We start from the raw sequence: 18,686 nt of genomic DNA on the forward strand, positions 1-18,686 counted from the left end.
GCAAGTGGCAAGAAGATGGAGAGAAAAAAAAGTTACTGGATCACCCTACTCTGTTGTGACCACAGGTCATTTGATTGGAGAGGAAGGTTCCCATCCTTCAGAGTTTTAGGTCTCTATGGTTTACTGTTGCTGCTGCCACTGGCCTTAACACAGAATTGCGTGGGTGCTCGGATGGGAGAGAAATGAGAGAAAAAAATAAAGGAAAAAAGAAAAACAGCATTTTCCACACTCTTTCTGAATGTTAGGAAAATGTCAGTTAAATTCATTGATTGATGGTGCCGTCAGTTCAACTACATCCTTACTGATTTTCTGCTTGCTGGAACAATTACTCATAGAGGTATGTTTAAGTTTCCAACTATAACAGTAGATTTGTCTATTTCTCTTTGTAATTCTTTTAGTTTTTGCCTTATGTATTTTAACATTCTGTTGGTAGTACATATGCATTAAGGATTTTTATGTCTTCTTGACAATCAGCCCCTTTATCATTTAATGTTTCTCTTTATCATGGATAATTTTCCAGGTTCTAAAATCTGCTTTGTTTGAATTTAATGTAGCTACTCTAGCTTTCTTTTGATTTGTGTTAGCATGGTATATCTTTCTCTATCCCTTTACTTTTAATCTATCTGTGTCTTTATATTTAAAGTGAGTTTCTCGTAGACAACATATGGTTCGGTCTTATTGTTTTCATCTACTCTGTCTCTGTCTTTTAATTGCTGTATTCAGATCATTCACATTTAAAGTGATTGTTGGTATATTTAGATTAATATTTAGTGAATTTATAACTTTTATATTCGCTATACTTGTTTTTTATTTTCTTTTTTTCTACCTTCTCTGGTTTTAATTGAAGATTTTTTATGATTCCATTTTCTCTCCTCTCTTGGCATATCAATTATTTTTTAAAAAAAATTTTAGCAGTTGCCCTAGAGTTTTCAGGAAACATTTACAACTAATGTATACTTTCACATGACACTATACTACTTCACAATTAATACAGGTACCTTATAATAATTCTTCTTTCTTGTCCCTTGCTGTAATTCATTTCACTTATCCATCAGCTGTAATCACCAAATACATGGTTGCTATTATTAATTTGAACAAATACTTTACCAATTAAAATAAGAAAAATAAATTTTTATTTTATCTTCATTTATTCCTTCTCTGACGCAGTATATTTCTTTATGTAGATCTTTGTAATAATACATATATTGTTTTCCTTCTCTCTGAAGAACTTCTTTTTAACATTTCTTGCAAGGCAGGTCTTACTGTGGTAAGGTGTGGGAGAATAGGAGGCCTCTTACAATCTTATGATTAGATCTGTTTTTTTAATGGACCTATGCCCCTGGGATGTGACCTTCACCAGTGTTTCTCAGCACCCTTCTACCCCACTTAGGTAAGATGGGAATGCTAGAGGGGACTGGAGTTGGTTATTTCCTTTCTTTCATACTGGCTCTGGCACAGTAGGTTTCCCCTTCCCCTGCTGGATGCAGGAGGGGATTTTTCTCTGATCTTCACTGTGAGAACCTGGTGGGCTCCTGGAGATAAAACTCTGCCCCAGTAAGCTGTGACTCCGTATTCACTTGCCTCCCCAGTTGGTGGGCACTGGTTTTTCCTATAATCTCAATTCTCTGGTGGATCCAAGAAGAGTTGTTAATTTTCAGTTTGTTTAGGTTTTTTCTGTGAGGACTAGAGTGAGGACCTTCAAGCTCTTAATATGTCAAGAGTAGAAACCTCCACTTACTTTTCAAGAATGTTCAAATAGCTACTGTAGTCTTTCTGTCTAGTTTTTATAGAAGTTTCAGTGGGAGGCATAGGGTTGAGTGCTCCTGCTCTGACATCTGTACAGATGCTCTTCAACTTGTGATGGGGTTATGTTCCAGTAAAGGTATCGTAAATTGAAAATATTGTGAGTGGAAAATACATTCAATATACCTAATCTACTGAACATCATAGCTTAGCCTAGCCTACCTTAAACATGTTCAGAACATGTTCATTAGCCTACAGTTGGCAGTTGGGCAAAATCATCTAACAGAAAGCCTGTTTTACAATAAAGTATTGAAAATCTCATATAAGAGTATCATAAGGCATATTGCTAGCTGAAGAAAAGATCAAAATTTGAAATTCAAAGTGTGGTTTCTATTGAATGTATAGTGCTTTTGCACTGTTACAACAGTGAAAAATTGTTAAGTTGAACCATTTTAAGTTGAGGACCATCTTTATTTTTTAAACTGCTCACTTGACTTATTTAATGATTATATTTCTATTTAGGTTTTTTAATTTTCTGAATTATTTTGGTAAATTATATATTTTCTCTAGGAAACTGCCATTCCTTGTAAATTTTTAAATTTATTGGTGATAATATTTATAGTTTTAGCTTATCTTTTTCAAAATCTCTTCTGGATCTATGATTTTGCTCTCTTTTCTGTGCTTAAACAGTTTTGCCAGAAGATTGTTTATCACCTTATTTAAAGAACAATCTTGATTCTCACTTGTTTGTTTAATTTTTTTTTTTACTTTTTAAATTTACTTTGTAACTTTTAAATTTCAGATTTAGAAAGGGCTTGCAAAAAAGAGTTCTATATACTGTTCATTTAGCTTCCACAAATGATAATATCTTACAAAAACATAGTATATTACATAGTAATCAACACCAGGAAATTAACATTGATACAATACTATAATATTAATGTATTTATATGCTTTACTAAAATTTTGCCAGTTCTACTGATGTCATTTTTTTTGGTCCAAAATCCCAAGATGACACAATACATATATTAATAGTTATCATTATCTCTTTAGCTCCTTCTGCCTGGTAAAATTCTTCAGTCTCTCTTTGTCTTTTATGAGCTTGACACTCCTTTTTCTTCTGCTCTAAGATATTATTTATTGAAATATTTTCTTTGTAGACTTTAAATATCTTTGTGTAAGCAATTTGGAATAGAAAGGATAAATATTGTATTGGACCTAGAACATACCCTTTCATTGAATCATGGTTTCTCCACAGAAGTCTTTGGATTCTTAATTAATTGAATTGATCTTAGTTTTTTATTCTCTCAGAACTTTCTTTTCTAAATCTTAATTGAGTGTAAAGTCCTATCTGAAGAATTCCTGCCCCTCACCTACAGTCTGTTAGGTGAGTTATTCTTCTGTCTCTTAGAGAAGGTGAGGCTAGGCTGCAAAGAACCCCTACTTCTAAGGGTCTTCCCCATTTTCTCAGCCTCTTTAGGCATGTTTTTGGGTATATAATAGGGATTAGAAGTGTCTTCATTTGGCCTCCCAAAATAATTGGCCTTAAACTATAAGGTGCTTCCAAATTAATCAGAGCAAAGTAATCTGGGAGACCCCTCACTTCTACCCACCCATCCTTCGCTACCCCCTCTGGCAATTCTCCAGAAATCCTTATCTCCGAGGTTCTTCTCCCTATTAAAAAAATATGTATTTGAAGATTAAATGTTTTGGAGTCTTATACACTGCCACAATTTGCTATGGAGACATCTGTTCTGTTGGTACTGGGATAAGTTCGATATCACCACATAAAACTTTGTTGTCCCTCCTTCATCATGGAAAGGAATTAGTCTGAATTCTGTTAATTCCCTCACTGTTCCTATGCTTTGAGCAAAGGGACAGCTGCCAACGTAATTTTGTCCTTTCTGGAACCACCTCTTAGGCCAATCTTAGAGCCTTCCAGCTTTCCCTCTCACAGTATTCTCAATCTTCAGTGGCCCATAGGACCACAGAATTTTTTTTAAAACATCTTAACCATTTTTATTGGTACAGTTCAGTAATCTTAAGTATATTCACATTATTGTTCAGTAGATTACCAGAACTTTTCCGTTTTGCAAAACTGAAACTCTGTGCTCATTAAACAATAACTCCCTGTTTCCCCTTTTCTGTGGCACCTGATAACTACCATTCTACTTTTTGTTTCTATGAATTTAACTACTTTAAATACCTTGTAAAAGTGGAATCATAAAGTATTTGTCTTTTTGTGAGTGGCTTATTTCACTTAGCATAATGTCCTCAAGGTTCATTTATGTTGTATCACATGACAGGATTTCCTTCCATTTTAAGGTTAATGTTTGATTCTATGTATAGAACACATTTTGTTTATTGGATCATCTGTCCACAGACATTTGTGTTGCTTCCACCTCTTGGCTAACTGTCAGGAATGCTGCTGTGAACATAGATGTGTACACCCACCTAATTTTTCTATTTTTAGTAGAGATGGGTCTTGCTCTTGCTCAGGCTGGTCTTGAACTCCGGAGCTCAAGCGATCCTCCTGCCTGGGGCTCCCAGAGTGCTAGGATTGCAGACATGAGCCACTGTGCCCCGACTTATGTTTTATTGTTTACATTGCTCATATTTTCGCTTTCTCAACCCTGGAATCAGCCTTTTCTCCAAGGAGCCATTGTTCATTTTATTGGAAATGGTATTAGAAACCATAATGTGGGTGTTAGGTGTGCTGATTTCTACTGGAAAATTATTCCTTTAGGCCTTTTTAGCTTTTTGGTTTTGATTTTATTAATTTCTGTTTGTATCTTTAGTTTCCTAAGTTATTAAGTTGAGCACTTAGCTCACTCATTTTTCAGTTTTCTTAAAAATAAAACACTTAATGCTATAAATTTCTCTCTAGGTATCTCTTTTATTCATTAATTTGTTTACTGAATGCTATGGTTTGGATATGGTGTTTTGGCCTCACCCAGTCTCATGTTGAAATTTGATCCTCCTTTTTGGAGGTGGGACCTGGTGGGAGGTATTCGAGTCATGGGCTTGAATCCCTTGTTAGTGGCTTGGTGCCATTCTCATGGGAGTGAGTTCTCACTCTTAGTTCCTATGAGAAATGGTTGTTAAAAAAGAGCCTGGCATCTCCTCCTCTCTTGCATGTGATCTACACACACCAGCTTCCCTTCTTCATCTGCCATGAGTGGAAGCTTCCTAAGGCCCCCATCAGAAGCAGATGTTAGTGCCATGCTTCTTATACAGTCTGTAGAATGTGAGCCAAATAAACTTCTTTATAAATTACCCAGCCTCAGTTATTCCTTTATAGTAACACAAATGGACTAAGACATCAGATATTTAATAAAATAACATACTAGGCCCTCTTCTAGGTGCTTGGAACACATTTAAATAAAACAAACTATTTCTGTCTTTGTGGAGACAAATATTCTAGCAGACGAAGACAAGTAATAAGTAAGGTTTTTAACTGTATCCTAATGAGTTTTGATGTGATACTTTCACTACTACTCCGTCCTATGTATTTTTTAATTTCCACTGTGATTTCTTCTTTGCCCAGAGAACATGGGCAGTAGTACTTATTTGATATTTATTGAGACCTGCTTTCTGGGTAAAAATATGGGCAGTTTAAAAATATATTTTTGATGTGTGCCTGAAGAGAATGTATGTACTCCATTAGTGTTTTAAAAAATCTGTCCTTTAGAGAAAAACTGGTAATTTCATTGTTTCAGTCTATTTTTGTCTGCTTACCTATACATTATGGAATTGTATTAAAATCTTCAACTATTTTTGATACTATGTTGTCAACTTTTTTCCTGCTGGTTTTTGATTTATATATTATGAAACTACATTGTTAGATGATTTCAAGTTTATCATTCTTATCTTTCTGTTGCATCATTTCTTTTATGATTAGATCAGATTAACTTGATATCTAGTAATTTGTAATTATTACCTTTCTGTTGCTTCATTCCTTTCATGATTAGGTTAAGCTAACTTAATATCTATTAGGCAGGGACCAAATTTGCAGGTGGCAGATACAGGCCAGGAGGGTGGTTCCTAGGGGTGGAGAATCAGGGGAAGGGATTGCAGGAAAATACAGAACACCTGACAATCATGTATATCAATCATCTGGTAAATACCACGCCTCCCATGATCCCTCACCCAGACCAGGCTAATAAAAGGGAATCACCTGGAAGTCCTTAGTATTTTTCTCCACTTGTGCAGACCTGTTCCTCTCTCCGGAACATGCTTTTGCTTTGTGCAGCTCCCTCCTTTTCTGCAATAAAAGCTGTTCGTGTGGAATTGCTTCCTATCTGTGGTCACTCCTTCACACCAGCCCTGCTTGTGAATTTTCCCAACAATGAGCCAAAGAGCCAGGACAACAGTCCGCCAAGAGGCTGGACCTGACAATATCTATCTATTCTTCTTTCCTGAGATTTATTTAATTTTGAAAATGTACGTTCTACCCTTCTTTCAGCTAGTTTTGGCTTATTAATTTATTTTCTATTGTTTTTACTTTGATGCCCTGTATAACTAGGTTTTTTAGGTTTGTCTCTTATAAAAACAGTATATATTTATTTATTTTTTTAACAGTCTAACAGTTTCTTTTTTTAGTTGGTGAGCTTAGTCTATTTAAGATTATTAAATACATTGTGATTACTGACATTTTATCAAATCTAAGATGTCATGGATTATAAGATACATGATTATTTTATGTATGTTGAGCCTATGTCAGATGCTTAGAAGTTCAAAATTATTATCTTACTCTTGAATAATTTCTTTTGTATTTCTGTAGGATGTGCTTTATATCTAATACCTAATGCTGCCCTTTAAGTTATGACACAATACTTTAAAAACAGTCTTACATATGGAATTCATAGAATATTCAGTTGTTGCAGTTGTATCTTACTGAACTTTTTTCCATTAATATCAAATTTGTGTCCCGTTGCTCTGGTTTGGGCTGGGTAGTTAATTTTTCTACATAAACAATAATTTTTCTTATCACTGCCAAATCATTATGAATAACAACATGTAGTTCTATCAGCTATGTACGTAACTCAGTTGAAGTAAAGATAAATGGACAGATTCGTGGTTGCATAGGCAACAGCAACTTTAAGATACCATAATTTATAGGATGCATTGAGATTTTAGAGGTGTTAACAAATGAAAAGAGTAGATAAAAATTGATTTACTCAGGTATTTTCATTTATTTTATTATTATATTTTGTGTGTTTTCTATTTCCTCTAACATTTCTGTTTTGTTAGAGTTTGGTTTAGGGTTAACTCTAACCTGGAAGAAAGGTTTAGAACCTTCTTTCCTGCCTTCTATTAAATTGGTTAGGTTTTTTTAATTCTCTTTTTTTCTCTACTGATGTTGAAGTTACACGCTTTGTTTCTTTTATTTTAATGGTTAACCTTAAAATTTCAATGTACTCGATTTAACAAACTATAAAGCTAATCAGTATATCCACTTTTCTGGATGATAAAAGAACATTTCAACATTTTAACTCTGATCATCCTGTTACTGCGTTATGCATTGTTTTGTCAGTGTTTTCAGTCTACCTTATTCTAGATTTTAGTTTTACATTTGTGTATGAGTATTTAATGAATGAATATTTAATTACATATCTTATAATCCATGACATCTTAGATTACTATACTGCAAAAGTATATACCATGTCTGTTTTTCATCATCATTTAATTTCACTAGCTAGAATAGGACTTGGCTTACAACAGAAAATAAATATTTTACCTGGGCAAGGTGGTATGTGCCTGTAGTTCTAGCTGCTTGAGAGGCTGAGGTAGGAGAATTGCTTAATTCCAAAAGTTGGATGCTGCAGTGAGCTATGATGTATCCACTGCACTCTAGCCTGGGCAACAGAGTGAGACACTGCCTCAAAAAAACAAACAAAAAAAAGAAAATATTTTGTTTCATTAATTAACTGATTGCTTTTTACTGTTTTACTATAAAAAGATCTCTGGTAACTAGAATAATCTATTTGTTCATATGGAACTTCCATCTCTAAGAGCCTTCTAATCAGTTGATTTTGGATTTCGATCCTCCGATATAATCTGACTTGGAAGTTTGTAGAGATTGTTGTGTAGCTACCAGTAACAAATATAGAGAGGTTGTAGCACGTGATTATATTCATTTGAAATAATGTGAAAGGAAGATTTAGATTATAAAGTGATAGGGATAGAATGATTGAAATCAGTGAGGAGTGGGATCTTGGACTGGTTGGATATCTTTTTTTCCAGTAGTAACATAGTAAGTTATTTATCTTGTTGAAATCCCTATTTTCCTCTGTACTTTTCAGCTTCTTACATTCTGTTGGGCTTAAAGATTCATTTGTTGCTGTGGTTACTTGCTGTTAGATAAGAGGCAGAAGAAAGTTTCTATGGTCTACTTCAGGAAGCAAGCAGACTTGCCTAGAGTAGGTACTGCTCTAAGTGGACTAAGGTTGAGATAGGATATTTTTCCCCAGCCTTCAATACCATGCTAGTAAGACAGTTTATCATAGGGTGGAAAGAAAGTTTTTTTCTCACCCCTTCCTCCATACCAAGACTGGACCGCTTCCCCTGCACATACTTTCTTCAGTTTTCCTCTTATTAGATGTAGATAATTCACTCTTCTTGTTCTCTTGGGACTATTGTATGGGTGAAAATGAAATAACTTTACATGAATGAAGATGAAAAGAGAATTTTAAGTGATATAAATAAGTTTAATTTGTTACTGTAAAGAGGTCAGATAGGACTAATGTTATTGATATCTAATAATTTACAAGTTATATCTAACATCAACTAGAAGAGTATTAATAAGAGGACACAGCATTTTAATAAACATACTGAAACTATATCTGAAGAATTTGATCTTGTTCTCAGTCTGAGTACCAATTTTCAATTGTATTCAATATTAGTTCCGCTTTTTTTCCTTTGTCTTTTCTTAAAACATCCTAACTAACACTTAACACAGTGCCTGGCATATTCTAGCTTCTTGATAAATATTGGCTAGTTGAATGAGTGGTGGAATACATGGATAAAGAGTGAATAAATGAGTGAATGACAAAGTTTTAGAGTTTTATAATATAAATAAATATACATGTAAATTTCCCTTACTCAGGTTTGAAAACAGAATAATCTTTTAATAATTTAGGTCATGTAGAGGAAAGGATTGATTTATTCTAAAATTTGAACACTGGATTTTTTCTGAAGTCAGATTATAGCATCTGAAAATGGATAATAATAAAATGAAGTAAGATAACGAAATGAATTTATGAGATACATATTCTTTAATGTAGGAATAATTGCTAAATTCAGAAGATTATTTTTAAAGACTTTATTCTTATTTTTAACCTAGTTTATTCTAGAATTTTGTCAAGTAGAAATTGTTTTGAACTTTCTACTTAAAATGAATCCATTTTCATTTCTGAATTATTATAGATTCTAATTTAATGAAATTGAACCAGTGAATTTTATAAATATTATACATCAGCTATTGGGTTTAATGGCATATATTTAGAAATTATTTTTCCCTGTGTACTGGATCCATATGATTAATATTTTCTTTTGGTTCCTGTATTTGAATTTTTGGGTTGGTTTATGGTAGAGTGTGGGCTGTGATGCCAGGCAGATCTGCATTTCTATCCCCAGTTTGTCACTTAATGAGAAACTTATTCATTCAGCTTCTCAAACTTTTGTAGCATATTGTGTGAAATGGAGATGATACCTACTATCATCTACTATCATAAGAGGTTATTGGGATGATACAATAAACTAATACATGGAAAGTGCCTGGGATATGGTGGGAGACTCAGTAAGTAGGAGCAACTATTTTTTCCCATTGTTTTTTTTTTTTTTTCCTGCAGCTTTCCCCACAAATAAACCAGACAAAGATGCAAGACATGTAATAAAAGTGGTAAGTGTTACTCTTAGATTTGTATTTTACATATATTTGAGTTTTTTCTTTTCTGCTTTATTTTACTTTTTTAAATGTTTCTCAACATAATTTTTATAATTAGTAGGCCATTAAATATGAAATGTCCAATTTCCAATCAAAAGTGTGGTTTATTATATCTCAAACAAGAAGGAATGCAATTAACCAAAGTATGTGCCTAAACTGTTGACACAGTTTTGCCATTTTAACTTAACAGTAGCTTGTTTATGCCAGCAGTGAAGAAGCCTGGAGAGTGAGTGGCTTTGAAATCACAAAAGGCATTTTACACAGCTTTTTGAGAATTGAATATTTTTCCTTGCAATAAGTGGCCCAAAGCCTGGAAGAAGTGGTAGTCAGTTGGTGCAAGGTCTGGTGAATATGGTGGGTAACAGAGAGTCTCCAAGTCCAGCTGCTGTAATTTGAGCAACATTGTTTGTGTGACATGTGGTCGAGCATTGCCCTTGCCAGATGATTAGCCTGTCTCTATTGACCAATCTCAGCTGCTTCATCATAAGCATCCTCATCTTTTAGTCCAATTGGTTGCAGTAGACATCCACTGTAATCAGTTGACCAAGCTTCATGATGCTGTAGTGGATAATACCAGAACTGGACCACCAAACAGACACCATTAGTTTTTTTTGACAAATATTCGGTCTTTGACTGTGTTTCAGCACTTCATCTTTATCCAACCATTGTGTCAAACATTTGTGATTGTCAAAAAGAATCCATTTTTTGTCACATGTAACAATATGGTGTAGAAATGGTTCACCTTTACGACATTACAGCAAAGAAAGGCAGGCTTCGAGACAATTTCCCTACTGATGCTCATTTAATTCATGCAGAATCCATCTATCCAGCTTTTTTACCTTGCTCATTTGTTTCAGATGGTTTAGTATTGTTGGAATAGTAACGTCAAACCTTGCGGCTGATTCACACTAGGTTGAGATGGATTTGGTTCCACTACAGCTTTCAGCTCATCATTATCCACCTTGGTCTCAGGTTACCCATGTGGCTCATTTTCAGAATTAAAATCACCAGAACAAAACTTCTCAAACCATCAACATGCTGTTTGTTCGTTAGCCACATCCTTCCCAAATACTTTGTTGATATTTCAAGCTGGCTGGGCTGCATTGGTTCCACAATAGAACTCATACTTGAAAATAACACAAATTTTTGACTTATCCAGGATTTCACAAAAATTGCTCTAAAAAAAAATTTGAAAGATAATCGCAAGCCAAAATGTGTGTTTGAAAGACTGAGGATATACATTCACAATAAAAATAAAATAAGAAGTGTCAAAATGAAATGTCAGGGATATCAACTGTCAAACTTAGTACTTAAGGAAATCGGACATTGTGTTCTTAATATCCTAACATTTACTTATAAATCTAATGTTCTGACATATTTTCACATCATTAAAATGTTAAGACTGGAGAACTGTTGTTTTTCTATATTGCCATCAATCATGCTGGTATCTTATCTAATTATCTGTGTTCTCTTTCTCCCTCCCTCCTTCTCTCCCTACTTTTCTATTCTAAATGGTAAGATCCTTAAACACAGGCATAGGGTTTTATTTCTGTTTGTATTCCCTGTGCCTAGTATGATGAATGGAATATAGTAGACCACTCAATAAAGGTATCCTGTATGAATGAACCACAAGGATAGTTTGCAGTGTATCACCCTGATGTACGTATTAGCATACAGTGTCTGTGTGTTTATGTATACAGTTCTCAGTGCTTTTAGTAAGTGCGTTCTATAAGATTATTTCCTGTGTAAAACTGAATAGGGATGATACTATAATATGTTGTTTATAAATGAATGAGATTCTTCAAGTTTATTTAGTGTTTTCTGAGATTTTTAGTGGAAATCTGGTGCATATTTTATATTAATAAAAAGTGATCCAAACACCATATACCTACTCATATTTTTACAATTGAAATACCAATTCCATTTTTAGGATTTTTTCCCTGTAAAATTAATTATTCTTTACTTTCATAGGAATATCAAGAAAATGGCCCATTATTTGCAGAACTTAAATTTTATCAGAGAGCTGCAAAAAAAGACTGTAGTAAGTAAAATTAGCAAAACAAGCTACTTTCATATATGTGCTTGCTGAAGCGAGTGTTGATATTTTGGTCTTTTCTAGCCTTCTGGAAAATTCAATAGGAAATTTTGTTGTAAAATGATATGCTTAACTGTTGTAACATATAAAAGCAAGACAGATGGTATATAGATCTTGATACGATGTACATAATGGGCTAAATGTTTTAAGTCAAAATTGTTTATACTACCTTATATAAAAGGTTGGGTTGTTGATCTAAGCTATCTAAGCTACTGAGAGTTATCTAAGTGTAAATGATAGTAGAATGAAATTACTTCTTTTACAAAAAATAAATTTGTATAGAAAGGCTATAAGGAAAAGACATTAAAATAGTCAGTAGTTATATATATATAAATAAAAAGGAATGATTGTAGAATGGATTAAGGTAAGGTGTGTGGAAATGATTAAACATTAGGATGTTTAAGAAAATTTTAGAGGCCGGGCGCAGTGGCTCATGCTTGTAATTCTAGCACTCTGGGAGGCTGAGACAGGAGGATAGCTCAAGGTCAGGAGTTCAAGACCAGCCTGAGCAAGAGCGAGACTCCGTCTCTACTAAAAAATAGAAAGAAATTATCCAGACAACTAAAAATATATAGAAAAAATTAGCCAGTCATGGTGGCACATGCCTGTAGTCCCAGCTACTTGGGAGATGGAGGGAGAAGGATTGCTTGAGCCCAGGAGTTTGAGGTTGCGGTGAGCTAGGCTGACACCATGGCACTCTAGCCTGGACAACAGAGCAAGACTCTTGTCTCCCAAAAAAAAAAAAGAAAATTTTAGAAACCTGAATGTTGGAAAATTAATTGAAGCTGATATAAGATATAAGAAATACCATGTTAGAAGATTTGAATGTGAAATGAATAAGGTCAGAGATGAGGAAGAATAAAAGCATTTTATAAATATTCTAAATACTCTGTGATATACATGGGCTAAGTAAAACATTAAAGAAGTAGATAGGAGTAATGACTAGTCAGGGTCCTTTACATCATGGTTAGGAAAAAGAATGATTGGTCTGGCCTCAATAATTAACTTTGTTTTCCTTAATAAAGCCATCTAAGCATTAAGACTGTAGTTACTAACTGCTTAAACTATGTCAGTGACAAATAGAATCCATTAAATTTGATTGTTTATCAGTAGAGCTGTCTTAAACATTAAACATATATGATAGAAGAGTGAAAAAATGATTACAATACCTGATTGTTTAAGTGGATTTGATTTTTAGTAAACTAAGTTTAATCAAAATTTCTGTATAACATAATTTCAGAGTAAGATGATTTTTCAGCCTAATTTTTGTTTCTTCCTCTACTATGGCTTTAGACTTTGAAGTAATAGGGAAGAAAAAGCCATCTCTCTACTAATCCTTTGGTAGTTAACATATGTTATGTTTAGAAATGTTGTTAGTATATAAAATAATGAATTTTTTTCATGAATAGAAACATTTGTGTATATGGTACCAATGTATTTTATAATACTATGACTTTTGTTTTTGTTATCATTGATTTAACTTTAAAATTTCTGTATATGTTTTTTGTTAATTATAGTGATAACAAAGAGTTTGAGGTCATTAAATAGATATATTTGATTTTAAAAATTTTTACCTTCTAGGAACGTCTAATTACTATTTTGCTTGGCTAAGTAAGTCTTAGTATCTATGCAAAGGTGCAAAATATCTTTTTAAATAACATTAATCTTTTTTGTTGTTGTCGTTAAATTTGTCTTTGCAGTCAAAAAGTGGGTAGAACTCAAACAGCTTGATTATTTAGGAATTCCTACATTTTATGGATCTGGTCTCACTGAATTCAAGGGAAAGAGGTAAAAAGGAATTATAATCAAATACTGCTCTATTAGTTATCTATTTCTATATAACAAATTGCCCAAAACATATTAGCTTATAAAACAAACTTACATAGTAATATCTTAGTTCTGTGGGTCAGGAATCTGCAAGTGGCTTATCTGGATGGTTCTAGCTCAAGATCTTTCATGAGGCTTTAGTCAGATATCTGCTGGGCTGCATTCATCTCGAGGCTCGACTGGGAAAGGATCTCTTTTCAAAGTCACTCATATAGCTATTGGCAGACCTAAGATCTGCTTCTAAATTTACTTAGGTGGTTGTTGGCAGGCCATACTTTCTGACCATGTGGGTCTCTGCATAATATACTAATATAATATAATATTAATAAAATATATTACTATGATACCTGAGTATTATAAAAAAAATGGCAGCTGGCTTTCCCTAGAGGAAGTAATTGAGAGAAAGAGCGCATGCACAAGAGAGTGTATCCAAGAAGGAAGTCATAGTCTTTTTATAATCTAATCTTAGAAGTGATATCCCATCACTTCTACTGTATTCTCTTTGCTATAAGCAAGTCACTAGGTTCACCCATACTCAGATGTAGAATTAATTAAACACTATCTCTTGCGGTGGGTCACAACAAAGAGTCGTAGCAATATCTTTTAAACCCTCCAATATAGCTAATTATCATATTATATAGAATCCATCAATAGAAATTTGAAAAAGGAAAAAAACCTCTTCATTTGTTATATATCCATTTTGTGCCAGGGATTTTTTTATATACGTTATCTTGTTTTGTCCTTTGAATAGCCTTTTAAGATAGGCAATATTATTTTTATTTCATAGGTGAGAAGATAGACTCAGACATCAGTACTTTGCTCAGATGGTCTTTAAATGCTATAAATAAAAACAAAATGAGCAAAGAATAATCTTGAAACAAAATAAAAGGCTGCCAGTAGGGGACTGAATGACTGATTAAATCATGGTACATCCATATTATGTAACATGCAGCCCATTAAAAAATCAATTAGAGCTACACCAGTTGACTTGGAAGGATTTCAATGAGATATTATTGAAAAAAGTAAGATGGAGAAAGTGCATATGATAAGATCACATTTTTGTAAAATAAAAATTCTTGTGTGTGTATACATAGATATAGAAGGCGGTGGTGATGTGGGTATCTAAGTAAAGGGAATAAAAGAAGGGTGGAGGGTGGCAAATGTTAAGGAAAAAGAAGAGTACTTTAAAAAGACATATTTATAAATGTATAGAGGCAATAAATATCTTATAAGATCAAGAAACAAATACAAATAAAACGTTTTGTGTGGACAAATAATTTGTTCAAGGTCACATGGCAAGAAGGTGATAGAGTAAAAATGAATTAAATTCAGCACTATCTAATTTAAAAAGACTGTTCTTTTTAAACAATGCACGGTTCACTGCAGCATTCTCTTCTACTAGAAAACTAACTGCAAAGTAAATAGTAATATCTTTCTGCAAAAGAATAGCAGGATTGTTAATGTACGTTGATTCTCTATAGTTTATTTATTTATTTTTTTTATTTCAGCTCATCATGGGGGTACATAAGTTCAGGTCATATACATTGTCCCTGTCCCGCCCATCCCCCCGAGTCAGAGTCCCAAGCGCGTCCGCTCCCACTCTCCAGACAGTGCGCCTGGCACTCGCCATGTATTCATACCTCGATCCCCTCCCTTGCATCATACCTGGTTGTTTAGGTCAAGAGTATTTTTCCTTGTTTCAGGTTCATTAATAGACAGTTTTAAGCATTAGTTGTTCAGAAAGATCTCTTTTTGATGTCTCTTTCTTATAGTTACAGATTTATGGTAATGGAAAGACTAGGAATAGATTTACAGAAGATCTCAGACCAGAATGGTACCTTTAAAAAGTCAACCGTCCTGCAGCTGGGTATCCGAATGGTAAGAAGGAATGACTGATTTCACGTTTCATTTTCATATTATTTATGTGTTAAAATATACAAATATGTGCCCTTTGTGGAATTATCAGAGAATGAAGGATTATTGCTCCAGAAACGTCAGTTATTGAGAGTAGAGGGTATTTTGGTGAAATTGATAACTGTGGGCTCTGTAAGTGACAGAATGTGCTGTGTTTGGCACTGCAAACTCAATTAGGCATTGGTTCTACAGTCTAATCCTTTTTTTCCCCCTCACAGCTCTATTTTACATACCAGAACAAGCTTTCATTGCAGTAAGAATAACCTTTCTTTTGTCAGTTATATTTGTAACAATGAAAATCATGACAAAAGATATTTTTTTCCATACTAAACATGGTGGTCTGGGGGTACTATGAAGTTTTTATTATGAGTCTGGGATGGTGGCAATAATTAGTTGTGGCAATGAATAATATATACTTTGCCAAATAAGAAGCGATGAAATCTTAATAGCACCCATGCACACATTTGTTTATACCACATATTTGTCTTATCTTGCTTGCGTTTTGTTTGCCAAAGTCTCCATTTTTTTTTCCATTTTTAATAGAATAAAGCTACTCATATCAGGTTGGGATGTGGCAAATAGAACACATTAATTTTCCCATTCATGCATTAATCCATCCACCCAGCCAGTAAATGTTTGTTGAACACTAAGTGTGTGTAACATGGAAGGCAGAAGGGCTTTAAAGATGAAACTAAGGAGTTTTCTATTACTATACAGAGGAAGAATGCCTTTCCCTGTACTCATGGACATGGTCTTTTGTTCTGAGGTCCTCAAGACTTGATTTATGATTATTGGGTGAGGAATTGCTGAGTGGGTTTCATGATTATTTCACTGTGGGTCTCTGATTTTATGCTGTATTTTTCCTCTTTGCACAGTGTGGTTTGGCCACTGGGCTATCAGGAGCAATGGCATAAGCATTTTTGAATTCTGGTTTCCTTCCTTCAGAGGTTCAATTAAAACACTTGATATTAGAGGATCATTTTATTTAACTTTTTTCCAGGATGAGCAACTAGAAGATGTGATATGTTAGAACAGAGTAATGAACCGGTAATTGTGAAATATATCACTTTGTCATTGTTAATATAAATAAAATCCCATGTTATTCTGTATTCAAAATGTTCAAGTTGATCATGAGTTCTAAATAGATAGCAGTACAACCTTTTATTATCTGTTTCTTTTCACAGTTGGATGTACTGGAATATATACATGAAAATGAATATGTTCATGGTGATATAAAAGCAGCAAATCTACTTTTGGGTTACACAAATCCAGATCGGGTAAATACACATATTTAGCTTTTGCTTTTGGTAAAGGTCCTGAAAGTACCATAATGAAACATTCAACAAACAAACTCCTAACTCAGAAGAGTTTACAAATGAGGGCTTGACATAGTCAATGTTATAATTTGTCTTACCTTGCTTATCTAATTTAATGCTTACATCAAACTAAGGAGTAGTTAGGATGAGAAACTGAGAGTGAGAGGGGTTAAATAATATGTTAGTGGCCACATAGTTAAGAAATGGCTGAGCAGGAATTTGAAGTTTTGAAATATAGATAAACAAAGAACCATCAAAATCCAGTGGGAGAAGGAATGGATTTATGCAGAGAAAAAAAATATAGCTGTCACATTAGTTCCTCTTCTCTGACTGTATAACCAACTAAAGTTTTAAATAGAGAAGCATTTCCAGTAGAACTTTCTGTGATGACGGATATATTCTGTGTCTGACTGTCCAACATGGCTGTTAAGTACTTGAAATGTGGCTAGTACAATACCAACTGCTGGTGAGTATATGGGGCAACAGAAACTCTCATTCATTGCTGATAGGAATGAAAAATGATATAGCCACTTTGGAAAACAGTTTGGCAGTTCTTAGAAAACTAAAATACTCTTACCATACCATCCAGCAGTTGTGCTCCTTGGTATTTACCCAAATGGGTTGAAAACTTACATTCTTACATTCACACAAAAACCTGCACACAGATGCTTATGGTAGTTTTAGTCATACATGTCAAAACGTTGAAGCAACCAAGATGTCCTTCAGTAGGTGAAAGGATAAATAAACTGTGATACATACAGATAATGGAGTATTGAGTGCTAAGAAGAGACAAACTATAAAGCCATGAAAAGACATGGAGGAAACTTAAATGCATATTACTACATGAAAAAAGCGAATTTGAAAGACTATACTGCATAATTCCACAATTTCCAATTGTGGAAAAGGCAAAACTTTGGAGACAATAAAAAGGTTAATGGTTGCCTGGGATTTGAAGAGAGGGGAGTGATAAATAGATGGAGCACAGAGGATTTTTAGGGGAATGAAACTACTGTGTTTGATACTGTAACGGCTACGTGTCATTATATGTTTGTCAAGACCCATAGAATGTACAACACCAAGAGTCAGCCTTAAAGTAAACTATGGACTTATGTGATAATGATGTGTCAATGTAAGTTCATCTGTTGTAAAAGATGTACCAGTCTGGTGAGGAATATTGATAGTGGGCGAGGCTGTATGTGTGGGCACTGGAGATATATGGGAACGTGCTGTACCTTCCAGTCAATCTTACCTAAATTGCTTTAAATTTAGCTAAATTGAATATAAAATTTCTCTTAAAAAGGCTATTTAAGAAATGTGGCTTATGTTTTTAAATATGAAAACATTAATATTGAGGAACTGAATATTTAAATAACTAAACATAAGTAGTAGCTATTGGCTCATCACAGGTTTAAGGACTTAAAAAATTGAGTCTATAAAAATTTTAAAAAATGTAGTTAAATATTTAATCTCTGTATGGGAAAGAAATTTCTAAATAAAAATGCAAGAGAAAAAAATCTAAACAGAAAATACTGACAAATTTAAAATTTTAAGATGTCTTTTTATTAAGAAAGTTGAAAAAGTGAAAGGTAAATGAGAAATTGTAAAATATATTTATGACAAATATTTGAGAATATCTAGCAAGCACTAAAAAAAATAAGAAAAACACCAAATGCTTTCTTAAAGCAATGCCCAAAAGGAATGAACAGACAAAATAGAAGAAACACAACTGTCCTAGAAACAGATGAAAAAAATGTCACCTTTGCTAAAAGTAAAAAGATGAGGGGATCAAAACAGCGAGGCACTATTTTTAAAGGATTTATCAAATTGAAATCATTTAAAATAA

General features: G+C 33.6%; 1 protein-coding gene across 4 annotated transcripts in view; it reads left to right on the forward strand.

The window, feature by feature from the left end:
• VRK2 (VRK serine/threonine kinase 2) overlaps positions 1 to 18,686 on the forward strand; it is a 99,252-nt gene that overhangs the window by 21,818 nt on the left and 58,748 nt on the right. For all 4 annotated transcript variants that reach the window (XM_045549656.1, XM_045549658.1, XM_045549655.1 and 1 more), the window contains 5 exons: positions 9,597 to 9,646; positions 11,663 to 11,732; positions 13,487 to 13,574; positions 15,386 to 15,491; positions 16,712 to 16,804. In XM_045549656.1, coding sequence (XP_045405612.1) covers positions 9,597 to 9,646; positions 11,663 to 11,732; positions 13,487 to 13,574; positions 15,386 to 15,491; positions 16,712 to 16,804 — 407 coding nt within the window. The remainder of the gene's footprint in view (positions 1 to 9,596; positions 9,647 to 11,662; positions 11,733 to 13,486; positions 13,575 to 15,385; positions 15,492 to 16,711; positions 16,805 to 18,686) is intronic.

The sequence above is a fragment of the Lemur catta genome, chromosome 4 (assembly GCF_020740605.2).
Source record: "Lemur catta isolate mLemCat1 chromosome 4, mLemCat1.pri, whole genome shotgun sequence".
Classification (NCBI taxonomy): Eukaryota; Metazoa; Chordata; class Mammalia; order Primates; family Lemuridae; genus Lemur; species Lemur catta.